The 15,660-nt window shown below is 54.9% G+C and overlaps 1 protein-coding gene and 1 non-coding gene across 3 annotated transcripts; both read right to left on the bottom strand.

Annotated features, from left to right (window-relative positions):
• Nucleotides 1-114: 114 nt before the first annotated feature.
• PRRC2A (proline rich coiled-coil 2A) lies at nucleotides 115-15,102 on the bottom strand. 2 transcript variants are annotated; one of them, XM_042938239.1, is made up of 31 exons: nucleotides 14,932-15,102; nucleotides 12,919-13,093; nucleotides 12,239-12,416; nucleotides 11,785-11,884; nucleotides 11,617-11,689; nucleotides 11,138-11,281; nucleotides 10,825-10,976; nucleotides 10,564-10,643; nucleotides 10,046-10,188; nucleotides 9,655-9,745; nucleotides 9,345-9,561; nucleotides 8,465-8,939; nucleotides 7,897-8,087; nucleotides 7,349-7,646; nucleotides 6,738-6,948; nucleotides 4,682-6,547; nucleotides 4,042-4,307; nucleotides 3,710-3,840; nucleotides 3,351-3,480; nucleotides 3,160-3,245; nucleotides 2,732-2,965; nucleotides 2,452-2,592; nucleotides 2,264-2,332; nucleotides 1,983-2,150; nucleotides 1,710-1,792; nucleotides 1,332-1,542; nucleotides 1,142-1,240; nucleotides 797-1,009; nucleotides 588-682; nucleotides 391-481; nucleotides 115-279 (listed from the first exon to the last, which is right to left on the bottom strand). In XM_042938239.1, exons 2-31 carry the CDS (start codon nucleotides 13,028-13,030, stop codon nucleotides 139-141), a joined length of 6,489 nt encoding a protein of 2,162 aa, XP_042794173.1. In that variant the 5' UTR covers nucleotides 13,031-13,093; nucleotides 14,932-15,102; the 3' UTR covers nucleotides 115-138. The 2 variants fall into 2 exon arrangements, with proteins under 2 accessions (XP_042794173.1, XP_042794174.1); XM_042938240.1 differs by lacking the exon at nucleotides 2,264-2,332.
• Nucleotides 12,604-12,734, bottom strand: LOC122220864. The gene has a single exon (XR_006203031.1). It is a non-coding gene; the product is annotated as a small nucleolar RNA SNORA38 (small nucleolar RNA).
• Nucleotides 15,103-15,660: the final 558 nt, after the last annotated feature.

Here is a 15,660-nt window from a genome sequence, read left to right as displayed (position 1 = left end):
GGATAGGGGACCAGGGGAGGGGGGTGGAGGGGAAGTGAGGCCCCAGCCCCACAACCCCTCCCCACCCACCCCTTTCCCCCTTATATATTTATAATCTATATACAAGCCCCGGGGGGGGGGGGGGCAAGGGGAACTCCCTCAGCGGGGTGGGGGCAACCCAGGATCCTTGTCCCCTCGAGACCCAGGCTCCTCTGCCCGTCGGGAAGGCCCCTCTCGAGAAGGTGGCCCTGTCCGCTCCCAAGGCTTCGGCATCCAGCGCAGGGCATCCGGTGGGGAGGCCTAGGATATAGGTATATAGAGGTCATACTGGGAAGTCAGGGATGGAAAAGACAGGAACTCAGATGGTAACTCTTGGATTCAGACTTGGGGCCACAGGGGTCTCCCCTTCACCTGCTGGTAGAGGTCGATGCGCTGGGTGCGGAAGACTCCACTATAGGTAGATGGTGGGGCCTTGAGACGGGAATTGAGGCCAGAGAATGACCTAAAGGAAAAAGAGTGTTTAAGGCAAGCCTGACCCCTGTTCCCTGGCCCCTTAGTAAGAAAGCCCTTAAGGGTGAGCAGTCTGCATCCCCACTCCCTCCTCTTGCCTTCCAGCTGGGGGAGTACGTGACGACCCAGGTCCCCCAAGGTTGCCGCTCAGTTTCCGATAATCCTGGAAGGGCTTTAGTTCCACTGGGTGCAGCTGAAGGAAAAAAATTCATGAGCCTCCTGCCTCCCAACCCAATTCACCTGGAGATTCTGAATCCCTACCCCTAGCTCTTAGGAGTTCCCTCACACTTCAGTTCCTATACCTTACCTCGGCTCGCCCCAAGCTAGGGGGAAAGGGTCTGGCAGGTGAAGGCAGCACCCGAGTAGCAGGAGCAGGTGGGGGCCGCACAGCCAGGCTGGGGGGCTGCAGAGCAGGGCCCACAGGTAACAGAGAAAGGGGCGGTGGGGCAGGAGGTGGCGCTGGTGGCAGGGAGCCAAAGTTCACCACAGGCAGCTGTGAGTCCACCATGGGTAGAAGCATCTGTAGTTAAGAAATAATGTCGGGGGGAGGGTATTAAGGGCAGGGAGGAAGGTCATAAAACCAGAAACAGAGTCAGACAAAAAAGCTGGAAATTGGGCAGAGAAACAATGAGGGACAAGTAACAAAAGGTACCTGTTGGGCAGGGGCCCCTGAGGGGAGGAAGCCACTCTGGCCACCAGGTTGCAGAGGAGTAGAATAAAAATCTGAGGGGGATGGCAGATCCTGGCGCACCTGTTGGGAGACAACAGGGAGAAATGTCAACTCCCAAAAACATTCTCCCCCATCCCTAACTCCTGAAGCCCAGCACCTGCCCACCTCTCACCTGAAGCAAGGGTGGGTCGGGCAAAGGGCTGGGGCAGAAAGCTGGAGAGTAGAGGAAGGAAGGTGGAGGGTAGAGGATTCCCCCAGCTGGCAGCTTCCCCAGCTCTGTTGCTTGCAGTGCAGAGAAATCCAAAAACTGGCCCTTGACAGCTACCCCAGAAAGCAGTGCCGAGGGGGGCGCTGGGCCCGGGGGGAGGTACAGGGGCTGTGATCTGGAGGGGGGAAAAAAGTCAGGTGGGGAGAAGGAGTCAGGAAACCAGAATCATTTGTTCCAAGTTAAGTCTACTAGTGTTTCATACCCCAGAAACAGGTCTTCCCCTTCCCTCCCACTGAGACACAGTTGCGTGTCCTTCTGAGATCAACAGTCATTGAGTCTCACCTGTAAGGGTGAAGTGAGGGTGTCCCAGGGCGGAAGCCTCCATTGTTGGGATGTAACTGAGAGTCTATGGCTCCCCCTGAGACCTGAGGGAGAGCAAGGCTGGAATAGCTCATTTTTCTGGTCAAGAAAAGATCTCCCACCCCACCTACTACAGTAAAAGCCAAGGAGAAAAATGAAGTAACAAAATGGCATTTTACAACTACACAAATCAGAAAGACAGACACTAAGGGGCAGCAGGCAGAAAGGAGTCATGGGACAGGAAATAGGACCTACCTGAGAATTGGGAGGCCCAGGGCTGCCATAGAAGACCTCAGGGTACAAACGCTGGCCTGAGGAACTGGGCTCTGGGCCACAGTGCCCAGGACCCAGGTTCTTGGATTGTGGCTCAGCTGAGGCAGAAGCACTGGGGAGTAACTCCCAATCTCGGGATACAGGGATGGCCTATGAGGAAAAAGCCTTGTCAGAAGCAATGTTTGGGCTTCCTGGATTCCAGGTCACACCCATTTTTTTCCAGAAACCGAAGGCCTTTCCACCAAACTCATTCTCCCACTCACCTCAGTGACTGATGCTAACTCCTTCTCTGCTTTTAAACTGTCTCCTACCACTAGGCGCAAGTCCGAGTCCTGTGGTAGTGATGCAAGGGGGATTGTCCCATGACTCAAGACCTGTATCCTCCACATCCCACCTCCAGATTTTCCCCTCTTCACCCAACCCAAGGTACTCAGATCCTGCCCAAGCAGACCTGGTCACTGGTGCCAAACTGGACCGGGGGCCCAGATCGATGGGACGGCCGGAGGGAGCCGGGCTCTGGGCCTCGGTCTGAACGCTGCAACCGTTCTGTGCCAATGGGGCCAGGGGGCAAAGGCTGCTCCCGGGGCAGCTCCTACGTTGGGGAAGTAAAGGAAGTCAAGTCACGTCTCCCAAATGAAAGAATCCCCAAAACACAGAAGCACAGAGGAGACGACAAATGTAGGGCCAAAGTCAGAGGCCCAGAAACATTCCTCTTGTTTTTGGTCTTTTACCTTTCTGTCCCCATCAAGGGGAGCAGGCGGCCGTCTCCTAGGAGGTTCAGAGGATTCAGAGCCAGGTGAACCCTCACCAGGAACAGCATTCAGGGGTGAGGGGTCTCCAGGCCGCTTGGGAGGCCCCTCTGATGCCCCCTTGAGTCCTCCATCAGGGGAACTTCGCTGGCTGCAGGGACCTGATGACACCTGAGAATCCCCACTCAGGTCCACCCCACTGTCAGACTGACTCATCTGAGAGGAGTGGAAAAAAAGTTAGTTAAATCAAAATAAGTCATCAATCAGTACCCAATGTTTACAAATACAAACTGAAGAAAAGGGAGAAATTATGTGAGCAAATAGCCCTGGACAACCCAGACCAGGTGGAGAAGCACTACCAGTGCTCAAGAGAATCCCAGCTCAGACACTCCCTTCCCATCGTCACTTACCTCTGTTCCAGCAACATCCTCAAAAGGGCTCAAGGGTTCCATCCAGGGCTCCATGGAGCCAGGCCGGTAACTCTTCCGGCTAGCGGCTGGGTAGAGCACCAGACAGCAGAGATGAGAGGCAGTCCAGAGGCCACCTTGCCCTCTTGGCTCTCTGACATTGCCCTTTTCAACCACTGCTCACTTGTACTCACCAGTATGTAAACGGTTCCAGATGTGAGGAGTCAGGGCCTCTGTCCCTGCCTCTCTGCACTCTCCCTGAGGGCCTGGGCCCTCAGGCTTGGGGCCCAAAAATCCAGAACTATGAGACTGCGGCAAAGATTCCTAAAGGTGAGAAAGGCCAGAAACAAAACATAAGTGAGGTGGGAACTGGGGAGTGGAAGTGGCTGGGCCAGAATGAGGTGTGGGACAAAAAGGGAGACAAGAAGTGACTAATAACGGAGAATCTGAGAGTAAGGACGCAATGACAAGAACAGGAAAAAGTGGAGAAAACATAAGTGAGAACCTTCAGGAGTAAGAGCAGTGAAACACAATCTCAAGCTCCATCCCTCACCTCCTGCAGCAGCTCCGGTTTTCTGGCAGGCCGCTCCCGCCGTTTCGGGGGGAAGGGATTAACCCCGGCAGAGTCCCGGGGAGTTCCGCCCACCCCCCTCACCATCAGCCCTGGCTCCTCGAAGTGGGGGTCTGGGGAAAAGGGGAAATCCGTCAGCATCTGCCTTGGTCTACATCTGATCCTAGTTTTTCCTGTTAGCCCCCTCCCAAGCCTTCCACCTTTGGTCAGTGCAGACACCCATCATCAAGGTCCCCAGGGCAGACTCTGCCCCCTTTAGCACCTGACTTTTTCTGGGGATGGAGACATTCCCACCCTTAGCCCCTCCAGCTTACCCGAACCGACGCTGTTGTTGGCCCTCTGAGGGTCATATCGAGTTGGGGGCCGAGGGGAGGGGCCCTGGGGGGTTTGGGGAGGCCCAGGCTTGGGCCTTGGGTGCCCCCCTGGTGCAGCTGCACTCCCTTGGCGGCTGCTGAGTTGGGCCAGAGCCTGTTGGATGCCAGCAGGGTTGCTGTGGATAACTTGGTCCAGGCGGAAGACAGCCGAGCTGCTGGGAGGCGGGGGAGGCAGAGGAAGCCCTGGGGGACGCTCCTCAGGTCGGCTGAAGAGAACAGAGCATCAACTCTAATATTCATGGAATTGTTAACTCTTTCCCTACCAGTCAAGTCTTCCAACCTCTCCCACCTCCCTGTTAAAATCCAGGTGTTTCTAAGCACATCTAACAAATCCTAGGTGTATGGCATGGGTCTACAGAATGGAGCAAAGAACAGAGAATATGCATACAATACACACACGCTCCAGACTCAATCAATTGCTTTCCAACTATTTTCCCTACGTGTAGGTGTTCCAGCGCCCAGCAGCCCATGTGCCCTTAGATCTCAGAGTCCATGGTGCCCAACTTCCCTTTCCTTCAGATTCTCTCCCTTCCCCCTCAGTCTAGCCTTAGAATAAACTTAATAGCCTGTCCCTACCCACCTCCGGTTCTTGGGAGAGGGCCAGCTCCTCTTGTCTCCTCGCCCTGGGCCAGTCCTCCCTCCAGGTCCCCCACCTCCTCCACTGCTGCTGCCACCGCTGCCAGCCTTGCTGCCAGGGCCTGGGCGCCGGTTCTGCCTTTCCATGCCAGGCCGCTGACTTGAGAAGCTCCGCTTGCTCAAATCCTTGGCTCTCTGGCTTAAATCTCCACGGGACATGGTTGAAATGCCTGGTCCGGTTCCGCCTCCACTGCCCCCGGGAGTTCCCACAGCTTTGGGGGCCAGCAATGCTGGCGGGGGAGCCTCCTTGTCCCCCCTGCGCTCACTGGCAAAGTCGCTGCTCTCTGATGCAGTCTCCCATTCCTCATTGGCTTGATCGGAGTTCTGGTTTGACAGATCGGGAGACTTGGCAGCTGCCCGGCGCGGGGGTGGGGGCATGGAAACTGTCGTGAGTGTCTCCTCCACTCCAGAGGCAGGGGCTGGAAGGGCTAGGGAAGAGGGCTTGCCCTCAGTCCCTCTGGCCGCATTCTCCCGTTCCTGTTTCAGCCTCCTGAACCGAGGCGGTTTGTCCTGCTGCTGAGCCCTCCCGTGCCTCCTCCGTCGGGGCCGCTCCCCATCTTCCACACCCATGCCCACGTTGCTGCCTCCACTGCTGCCTGCCCGGGCTATGGGGGATAGAGGCCCTGTGATCAGCTTCTCTTTCAAAGGCTCCTTACTCGGTGGCAAAGGAGCTGTCGGAGGCTTCTTGGGGGCCAGGGACTTGGTCGGAGGGCTCCAGCCTGGACAAATGGGCGGAGGGGGCCGCCCTCCTCCTCGACCCCGGTGTGATGGCACTCCCCTGGGAGTGAAGACGCGCCCACCACGGGCGGTGGAAAATCGGGCTGGGGCTGGTGAAGGAGGGGCTCCCGATGGTGGAGGAGCAAGAGGAACCTGGGTGAGCACTCCTTCCTTGGGTGGAGGAGCCTCCTTGTCTGAGGGGGCCAGATCGCTCTCATGGGTCTCACTACCCGTTTCTGAGCCCCGCTGCCGGCGCCGTTTGGGGATTTCTTCATACTCTGAACCCTCACTTCTCGTCTCGCTGGCAGTGCGGCCTCGGGGAGCAGGGGGATGGCTGGGTCCACCTGCACCACCTCCACGCCCGTCATCTCCTCGGAACTCTCGGTAACTGCGGAACTCTCGGCTTCGAGCTCCCCGCCCCCGGCCCCCATAGGTGCCCCGAAAACCCCTCCCTCTGGCAAAATACTCGCCTCGGCCCCGGCCCCGGCAAGAGGTAGGACCCACTCTTTCATAGGAGTAGTCCCTCCGAAGCCTTGGGGCAGGGGAAAGATTCCCACTGGGTGGGGTCTCCTTGGGGACCCCTATCTTCCCCTTTGCCATCTTGAGGAGGTCTGGCTTTGGAACCTTGGGGCTTTCATCACACTGTTCCAGGGGTTTGGGAGGGAGCTCTTCAGCTTTCGTAGGTGGCAGGGGTTTCTTTATAGGCCCAGCACGGCGGGGAGGGGCCCCTGGTTCCTCTGGAGGGATCCCACGACGACTACTGCCTGGGCGAGGACCCCAGCGGGTCTCAGTGCGGCTCTCTCTTCGAGGTGGAGGGGGGCCTTGGCCTCCAACTCCTCGGGTAGGCTTTCGGTTAGCTTCTGGCCCCGTCAGTTGTGGAGTCTCCTCCTTGGGGGTTTCCTTCTTCGGTGGGGGAGCTTGTATTTTGGTGGCTTCATCATTGCCTGGGGGCCAAGGGAGTGGACGGGGCCCTGCAGGAGCTGGTTCATCCAGAGGGAAGCGAGGGATCGGGGGCCCAGTGGCTCCATTCTCAGGAAAGCCTGGATAACTGGCCAAATAGGGTGGTGGGGGAGGTACTGGAGGGGTCTCACTCCTAAAAGGGCAACAAAATAGTGGAAATTAGAATGAAAAAAACTGCAACTAGGTGGAGAAAGAGAACACTTTATTACCACCCAGACGCTCTTCTCACACTTATTCCTGTCACTGCACCAATAATCCAAAGGACCTTTTTTCCTAGCCCAGACCCTTTCAGTGGCAATGCACTCATTTCACTACAGACTCACCTCATCCCCTTGTCATCCTCATCAGCCGCCTGGCGCAGCGGGGAGGTGAGCGGGCGGGGGTCAGTGGGCGTGGTGGTGAAGACATCTCCTACCCAGGCCAACTTTGGATCCACTGGTGGGGTGCCCCGATCCCGCAACAGGGGAGGTGCATGGCGCTCGAACGGCTCTGAGCTTGAACCCCCACTGTCTGAGCGCTCCCGGGGAACTAAGCCTAAGAAAACAAGAGGGATGAGAAAGCTAACCCTCTCTTGCATGACAGGCCCTGCAGCTCAAAAAGCATCTCCCCAATCTGCTTCTGTCAGTCACATCAATGTTAACTCCTCTCTTATACCTGCCAAGTCTGGGCCTGATGCACACTCCTGAAAGAGTTACCCTATCCACTCAGTTTCCCCAGACTAAATTAATGAATCCCCCCAAGTAAATCCTGGCCAATGAAAGACCACCGTTTCTTTCCCAAAGATGGTCCTGAAACAAAGAGCCACCTCAGCAATACAACCACATACCTGCCCCAACCTCCTTCACCGGTGACCCTTTATTCCCACAGCAAGATGCCGATACCCACTTCCTGGGACTGAAGTGTCCCCTACCCACTCCCATGCAAGGGCCCTTACCAGTGGGATGCACACCAGGAGGGTAGAAGTCCAGAGGGGGCCGGCCCTGGAGGAGCCGGGGGTCCACATAAGGAGGAATCATCATCCACCGGGGATCAAAGTTCATTGGGGGCATGGGTGGGGGCCGGCCCAGAGCACCTGGGTACAGGGCCTTGGGGGGTGGGGGCGGAGCCTGTGGAGCTGGCACAGCCCCCATGGTCACAGGCTGGGGCGGTGATGGTGGTACCGGAGCGGGTGGGGCGGAACCCTGTTGATGCTGCTGCCACTGCTGCTGTTGCTGTTGCTTCAAAAGCTGCTCCTGGGCAAGGACAGAAGAGGGGACGAGAGAGACCTCAAAACCCCCACACCACTCTCAACAGAAAAAGAGAAACACACATCAAGGCAAAGTTAATACACAGATGTGATCAACACTTGGACAACATGGAAACCAAAGAGACACAAGAGAGACAAGAGGTAGTAGAGGGACCCGGAAGGCAACTTACAAACAGGATAAACATCAAAGCCAGGGACAGAAACAGCTCTTAATGGGGGAAATAACTTGATCTCACCTGCTGCTGCCGCTGGAAACGAGGTGGCAATGACTTCTGATATTTGGGGTAGCCCAAGCCCTGGCTGGGGGGCTGTCGGCTGGGACCAACCCCATCACCCTTGGGTTCCACCTTCGGGGCAGGGGTTGTGGCAGGAGAAGGAACCTCTTCTGGTTGTTCAGAACCCTCTTTTGAGGACAGCTGGGGTTCCACTGCGTTGATAAAAAAGATAATCATCAGTGGCCCAGTACACCAACAGGTATGCCACGAATACCCATCACCTCAGCTCTCACCTCCCTCTCTCAAGATAAGCACTTACTTTCAAGAACAATGACGGTGGCATTAAATTCCCATGAAACCACCAAAACGACAGACGCCTTCTACCCCTTGCTCCAGACTGAGCTTATACGAAGTGGTTTTAGGTCACTACGTATCCAGGAATTCAAATATCCACACGAGCAAAGAGCTTTTTTCATCTGCCACAGTCCAATAAACCAACTTCATTTCCTCCCACCCATACCACCTGTACCCTCAGCCCAAACACTGAAGAGCTGGGACACCTGGTAGTACCCTAGCCCCATCTCCATACCTGGGCTGGCTTCGAAGCTGCCACTGCTGGTGCTACTGGTACTGCCACCACCACTCACCAGGGTGGGAGCTGGAACCACACCTGTAGTGGGGGTTGACTGGGCAGGAGGGGCCTGGGCCGGCTCTTCTGGTTCTTTTTCTGGTGTTGGGGCTGGTGCTGGTGGAGGAACTGGAGGTGCAGAGAGTTCTTTGGGGACTGCAGGTGGTGGAGCTGGGGCAGGAGGGGCAGCAGGTGGGACAGCAGGCTCTGCTTTGAGCCGCTTGTCGGGCGCCCCAAACTTCTCATCAAGTCGCTTGAGCTTTTCAGCACAGGCTGCCCTGCGTTCCTCTTGCATGCGGCGCTCTTCCTCTTCTCGGCGTCGCCGGGCCCGCTCCACAGCCAAGGAGATCTCAGATGAAGATTGTTTTCGCCGCTGCCGCCAGGCTTCATCCTCGTCTTCGGGTGCTGGGGGCTTGCAGGGAGGCCCCCCCCGATCCTGTCAATGGGCAGATCCGGCAAGGCCAGACGTGTCAGTCGTCAGGTTTTTGATCTTTGCACAGATTGATCAACTGTCTCTACCTGCGGGTGCAGGCACCGGCCTTGGGTTGGTGGCCTCTCTGGGTAGGGGCAAACTCATCCTAATCTTGTTTCTTCTCTCCTTTCAGAGACACCCAGGTCTCCTTGTTCTTCCTCACTAGCATCCCAATTTCCTTTTACAACCCAGACTCCCTGAACACCAAAGATGTTCCAGACCTTTGCAGAGATACTCTACCAATCTACACGTCCTGTAGCCCATTCTTGGCCCTCCCTCCAGTTTCCTCTATTACTACTGCTTCAACTTCTCAGCCAACACTCATCTCCCACAACTGACCCTTCTTGACCCCTCATTGTAGACACTCACTGGGTAGTCCCCAGGGGGGCCCCAGTTCCCGGCGGGGCCCCGGTGAGGTGGGGGTGGGGGAGGCTTTGGGGCAGGAGGCCCCGGCTCTGTCTCTGGAGGCCGAGAGGTCTCTGCCCAGGCCGTCTTGGGAGGGGGCGGTTCGCTGCCGGGGGAGTTGCCCTTTTTGCCATCTGCTTCAGGGGGCCGTTCCTCACCAGCAGCTGATTGGGACTCCTTGCTGTGAGCAGACCAACAGTGGAATTAAAATCAGCTGTAAAACAGCTCACTTAAGAGTTTATTACTTCAAGAAAAACTGAGCCTCTGAACTCACTGGCCCTCAGCTCCCTCCTCATCAGAGTCTCGCCCATCTTCCTCATCACTGAATTTGAGCTTTTCAGTGTAGTCAACCTCTTCATGGGCCCCTGAGGGAAAAGTGAAAAGCAATAACCCAAGTGTTCTCTCCAATCTCAGGTAACTTTCAAAGGGGTCTAGAACTACGTAACAGGATGCAGTACTGGAAACGCCAACCCCCCTCTGAGTGAAGTGAATGCCACTGTGAGTCTTGGCATTCCCACACCTCCCAGTTCTTTACCAGGACTTGGCTTTCCCCCCTGTGTCTGCCCTACCCTTTGGTGTCTCCTTTTCTCCCAACACAACCCCCTATTTATTCAGGGGATTTTGCCTTTTGAGACCAAAACACTTCATCGTTCATACCCACTAACCTGCCCAACCATCATCGTTCTCCTGGTCCAACTGGTCAAACTCTTTGAGATTATCCTCTTTAAGAATCGAAGGCCGACCCACAGGTTCTACAAGGCGCATCGGAGGCCCTGAGCCCCGAGGGCCCGCCACACGAGGGAAACGGCTGCATATGAAAAGACAAACGGGAGAAAGTGTAAAAGACAGCATGTTACAGAACCACATACAAGAGGTGCCTGGGTGGCTCAGCCGGTTAAGTGTCCAACTCTTGATTTCACTCAGCTCATGACCTCACGGTTTGTCAGTTCTTGTGAGTTTGAGCCCCATATTAGGCTCTGCACTGACAGTGTGGAGCCTGCTTGGATTCTCTGTCTCCCTCTCTCTCAGCCCCTTGCCCGCTTGCTCCCCCTCTCATAAATGTCAAAAACAAAAGAAAACAAAACCAAAAAAATACACATAGAAGACTCTGGGCCTTGAAGATCATCTCCCTTCCTAGTAGGCTTCCCGTCCCCAATCACAAACTCAGAGCTGGGTTACTCACCTGGGCCCATCAGGAGTAGGATATCGGTAAGGCCCCTGGGGTCCATAGGGCGGAGGGAACGGGAGATACGGGGGATACATCTGCAAAACGTCCCAACAGCAGCTGCTTAGAGGGACAAAGAGCCAACCAGCTCCCTAAACCTATTGTCCTCCCCTGTCATAGGCCCCTGCTTTCTCTCTGCCCCCCTCCAAAAACTAAGTGCTAATTGCTAAATCTCAAGCTTCAAGCACAACCACTCCAAAACTAGATGTGCAAACTCACAAAGGGCGGCATCATTCCGCGGTATGGAGGGAACTGGGGTGGGCCTGAAGGCTGCAGCGCCCCCCGGGGATCATGGCTGTGATGAAGTTTGGAGTCTGGGCCCTCCAGCTCATCAGGGCCACGCCCACCTCCGTCCCTCCAAGTTGTAGAATCTTTATTTTGGAAAAAGCAAAAAAAGAAAAATAGCTTTAAAATGATGGAGAAGAAGGTGAATAAGCCAACACTTGGCTCTGAGATAGAATAAGGTGTTGCTCTGGGCAAAAAATAACCAACCACTCACAACCTACTCAACTCACAAATGGCAACCACTCACTTTGGGGGCGGAGGCTTGGTCCGGGCCCAGACGACTGTTCGGCAGACTCCCTTTCCTTGGCAGCCTTGTCCTGGTCGCCAGCCGCCTGCAGGGTCGGAAATTCCTCGCGAGAGAATCGTGACAGTAGGCTTGATGCCCTTCCACCTGTTGGGGTTGGGGTGCACAGAAGACAGAAGCATATTTACCATGAAACAACGTACCATGAAAGTGGAAGGCTCTGATAGGCACCAGATCATCAAGTTCCTGTCTTAAAATTCACCCCCTACGTACTGCATACCCATTCCCCAAGAAACAAGGTCAGCTCTGGAACCACTTCACCCTCCAGTAAGACACATGAATTTGCTTATGTGGCCCATGAAACTGAATACGGGGCCCAAAATTTAGCCAGAGGACTGAGAACACTTTGCTGAAGGTATAGTGCAGGGCTCCTACCTACCACAAGAGCACTGAGCAAGCTCCCCAAGCAGCCCTGCACTCACCATCTCCATGTGCTCCATGGGTGACGCTGGCTTGTGCCCAGGACTTTACCCCGCTTGGAACCGAAGGAGCGTTCTGGGGAAGCAGAAAAATAAATGATGATGGTGGGTGGTGGAGCTACAAACCATTCTTGCCTCCAGCCCTTCAGTAACATCCAGTTCTTCACATACCTCGGGGGCTGCTGGGGGTCGTTTCTGTTGGTTGGAGGCAGGCGTCTGTGAAGCCGGCAGTGGCTGCGATTCCGGCGGCTGAGCGGTTGAGGCATCGGAACTAAAGGGATGGTAGGACAGGAAAGTTATCCAGAATCTGCGATGCCCTCCCCTACTTCTCCGATTCATGGAGGATAAGTGAACCCAGGCCCATTTGTTACTGTTCACAAGTATTTACGACAAAATACTATAACCTAGTTACCCTGTGTAGGCTGTCTGTTGATGCCTTCCTGCCACCTGACAGAAAGCTCAAAGTGTCATTTTTTAGTCCTCTAACCGGAGTCCTGGAATAGCCAAGAAAGGGGCTTCCCTCTGTCTCTGGATCTTATGTGGCTGGGCTAGACCAAGCCCCAACTCATCCTTAAGTTCAAAGTTAAAATACTCATCACTCTAGATCCCCCAGGCCTCTGTCTACCTCTTGGGGTCGGACTGCTCCTGTTTGCTTGCCCATCCTGTTCCGTCTTTCGGCACTAGTGAGACGTTGGGGTCATTGCCTTTGTTCTCGGCTTTCAGGCTTGGAAGGTTGGCTGGGGGTGGCATACGCCGGGCAATGGCAACTTTCCCGAGACTCTGTAGGCCATGGCGAGGGGCAACTGGAGAAAAGATGAGAGGGTGAAAAAACATCCCACACGGGTGATCTGACAACTTTCTCTCTTAAGTCCCATTTATACGCCCTTAATGTCTTATAGCCAAACTCCTTTTAGAAACCACTCCTTTCTTTGCCTTCAGCAATCCCTGAAATTCCACTGGAAAAACTAAGATGCATTACACTTGATGCTTCTCTGTTGGATGGTTGATCTTGAGCCTGCAGGAAGCAAGCTGGCCCCAGACTTCTCCAAATCCACGTTTCTCTTCCTCCGATTCTTACGTGTCCAAAGACAGGGAACTACAGACACGCCTTTGTAGGAGGGTAAATGGTGTTCATCCAAAGACCAACGTCCCCTATGGGACCTAAAATAAAACTTGGAAGTCTCTAGTGTTTCTCTAGTCTTTTGATATTTGCACTATAACCGTTTCCCTTCAAAGAGCTTTAAAATGTATGCCCCATTCATGCCCAGCCTCTAGGAATTAGGAACATCTTCGCAGGACCCTCACCAGCGGGTTTCTGGATCTCTAAGGACTTGCCCTTATACGTATCAAACAGGTTGAGCGAGGAATACTTCTTTCCATCCTTCCCCTTGGCAGTCGGCCCCGAGCGATCGGACATTGCGCTGGAAGCTCATTGAGTACGTTGGGTCCTGCAGGCACCTCCCCCAAAACGTGCCGGAGCCTGTGGGCCAGACACCAAGTGTTTCAGTCTCTGCTCCCTTTACTAACTCCAAAAGAAACCTAGATGGTCCTTTTTGTTCTCATTAGGGACCCAGATATGTGGCCCTCTGGTGTCTTTGCCTCCAGCCTATTCAAAGTCCCCAGTCCCTTAAACTCCCACAGAGCCCAAATGCCATGGTGCCTCTTTCCCCCAGACACCTCTTGCCAAGCAAATCCAGATAAAAAATTTAGTATCCTCCTAGTAGTAAACACACTCTTCCTTTTGTGCCAGGCTATAAAGGGTAGCGGCTACTTCATTATCTCTTCATAATCTCTTCTCCCCCCACAGAAATCATTCCAGATATGTACAATAAAACATGACAAGTCCCAGCCTTAGACAAAAGCAGAAAAAGGCATAAAGCTCCATTCTGCAAGTAACAGAACTGCAGATCCCCCACTTATTAGACCACCAACTCCCTAACTGCGCCCCAGGTTCCTTTCCCAGAAGCCTCACTCCCATCTGGGGAGGTTTGCACGAAGGTATGCTGGGAGTTTAACAATTTTACGAGCTTGCTCAGCCAGACTGAGGGCTGGTGCCAGGTAATTCCTTATGGAACAACTGGGGCTCTACATACTCCCAAGCTACAGAACCCCAAGTATTTGGAACATTCACCCCATCATTTCCTGCACTTGCCCCTATCCCAGCTCCTGGAAAAAAATCTTGTGTCAAGATGAAATGAACACTGCTGGGCTCTGACTAACCCTATGTAGATGTGAGAAAAACAACATTATGGAGCTACCTCAAGCACACTCCATAATCATAGGGCCAAAACCAGAACCAACTTCATTTTCCTACCCTCAGGAAGAATGTCCATCAGCAGTCATTTCTTTCCCCAATATCCCTTCCTCCCTAAGCAGGCCAAACTCTGCATCATCAGTCAGTTCCTGAGTGACCAGGCATTCATTTATAGGAAAGAATGGCGTACAGGAAAGAGATGGAAGGTGGTGGGAAATCCAGGCAAACACAGGGCAAAAAGTGGGTAAAATCAGGATAAAAATCAGGGAGAACTTTAAGACAGGTAAAATGAGGGAATGGGGGTTGCTTTGTAGGTGTTTAAAGACTCCGAATGTTTGAAAATAAATATATGAAAGAAAAGGACACAGAAGAATAGTGGAATAACAATAATAAAGAAGGATCAAAACGAAAGCAGGTGGAAAATAATACACTTAAGCAGAAACGGTAAAGACAGAACAAAGTAAAAGGGCAACGTCAAGACACCCAAGAAGAAAACGGGGGTTGAATCACAGAGGGGAAAACACACAGGAAAAACTAAAAAGCAGAGGAAGACTGAGGAACGTAAAAACCAAGGATGCAGGATAAAAACAGGGTTCCAGGGTGGGAGTGACTCGACGCGAACACGGGGGTCAAGAATGGGGAACCCAAGCACTGGTTGATGGTGGAGGGGGTCCAATATGGAGGAAAGGAGACACTCCGAGGATCGTCGGGCGCGGCCCACCCCAGAGTGGCGGTAGCGAAGGGGACCCACAGATTGGGGTGAAGAGGCCAAGAGCGCAACGGATGGTGTGGAGTTACCGGCCCAAGAAAGGGGTCACTCCAAGAAACCAGGACAGTGGGTGATTAGGGGCAGGGCATACACTCTGTGTGAGGGGTTGGAGGTGCGGGTACCAAGCTGGGGGTATCGAAGGGGGAGGGGCAGGCAAGCCCCAGCAGCAGGAGGACAAAATGGCGGCGGCTAATGGCAGCTTCTCCTCCCCCCGGCCCGCCACTGCCGCCGCCGCCGCCGCCACCACCGCTCCCGCGCCGGAAAAGGGCGTTAGCACTCGGCTCCCCAGACTCACCTGGCCGGGTGCGCGGGGGTCCGGGACCGGGGCCTAGGGGCTCCCCGAGGTGGGATGGCGGTGGGGCGGGGGCGGATGGCGGCGGATGGCGCCGGGTTCGGCTCCTCCCGTCTCCCTCGCTCACTCCGCGGCTGGGCTCCGACTAACGGCCCATCCGGGCAACCGCCGCCCCCGGGAGCACCCCCCCCCCCCACCTCCCGCCTCCCTCAGCGCACGACACGCCCCTTGATTTGCATAAAGGGCGGGGCACTTCCCACCCTATCCTTCTTTACTTCGAGGGCTGTCCCTATTTAAAAAAAAAAAAAAAGCAGGGCGTGCGGAGCAGGCACAGGTTATTTGCATAAAGAGGAGGGACTTACAGGCGCTAGGACGCCGGTTGGCTAAAGAGACGCGCCCCCGGCGTCGGCCGTTAAGACGCGTAGAGGGGGCGGGAATACAGCGTCTGTCGGCCGGGCGGTTGGGGCGCAGAATTTGCACGACGAATAGGGGCGGGGGGTGGGGGAGAGGGAGGAGAGGCGGAGCGTGCGTCGTGCGTTCGTGGAAAGATGGGAGCGGTGAGACGTAGGGATGCGAAGATGAAGGAAACGATGCAAGGCTGATAGTGCTTTCAGTGGGGGAGACCGAGCGAACGCAGGGGACAGAAAGGATTAGCTGCCGGAGGGCGGAGCCTAGATAATAGGGAAGAGTCCCCGACACACGCGTCCATTTGTAAGGGGCGAAAGCTCCAGA

This window comes from Panthera leo, chromosome B2 (genome assembly GCF_018350215.1).
Source record: "Panthera leo isolate Ple1 chromosome B2, P.leo_Ple1_pat1.1, whole genome shotgun sequence".
Lineage (NCBI taxonomy): Eukaryota > Metazoa > Chordata > Mammalia > Carnivora > Felidae > Panthera > Panthera leo.
The sequence above is the reverse complement of the archived record's forward strand: the minus strand, read 5'-3'. Positions and strand labels throughout refer to the sequence as shown.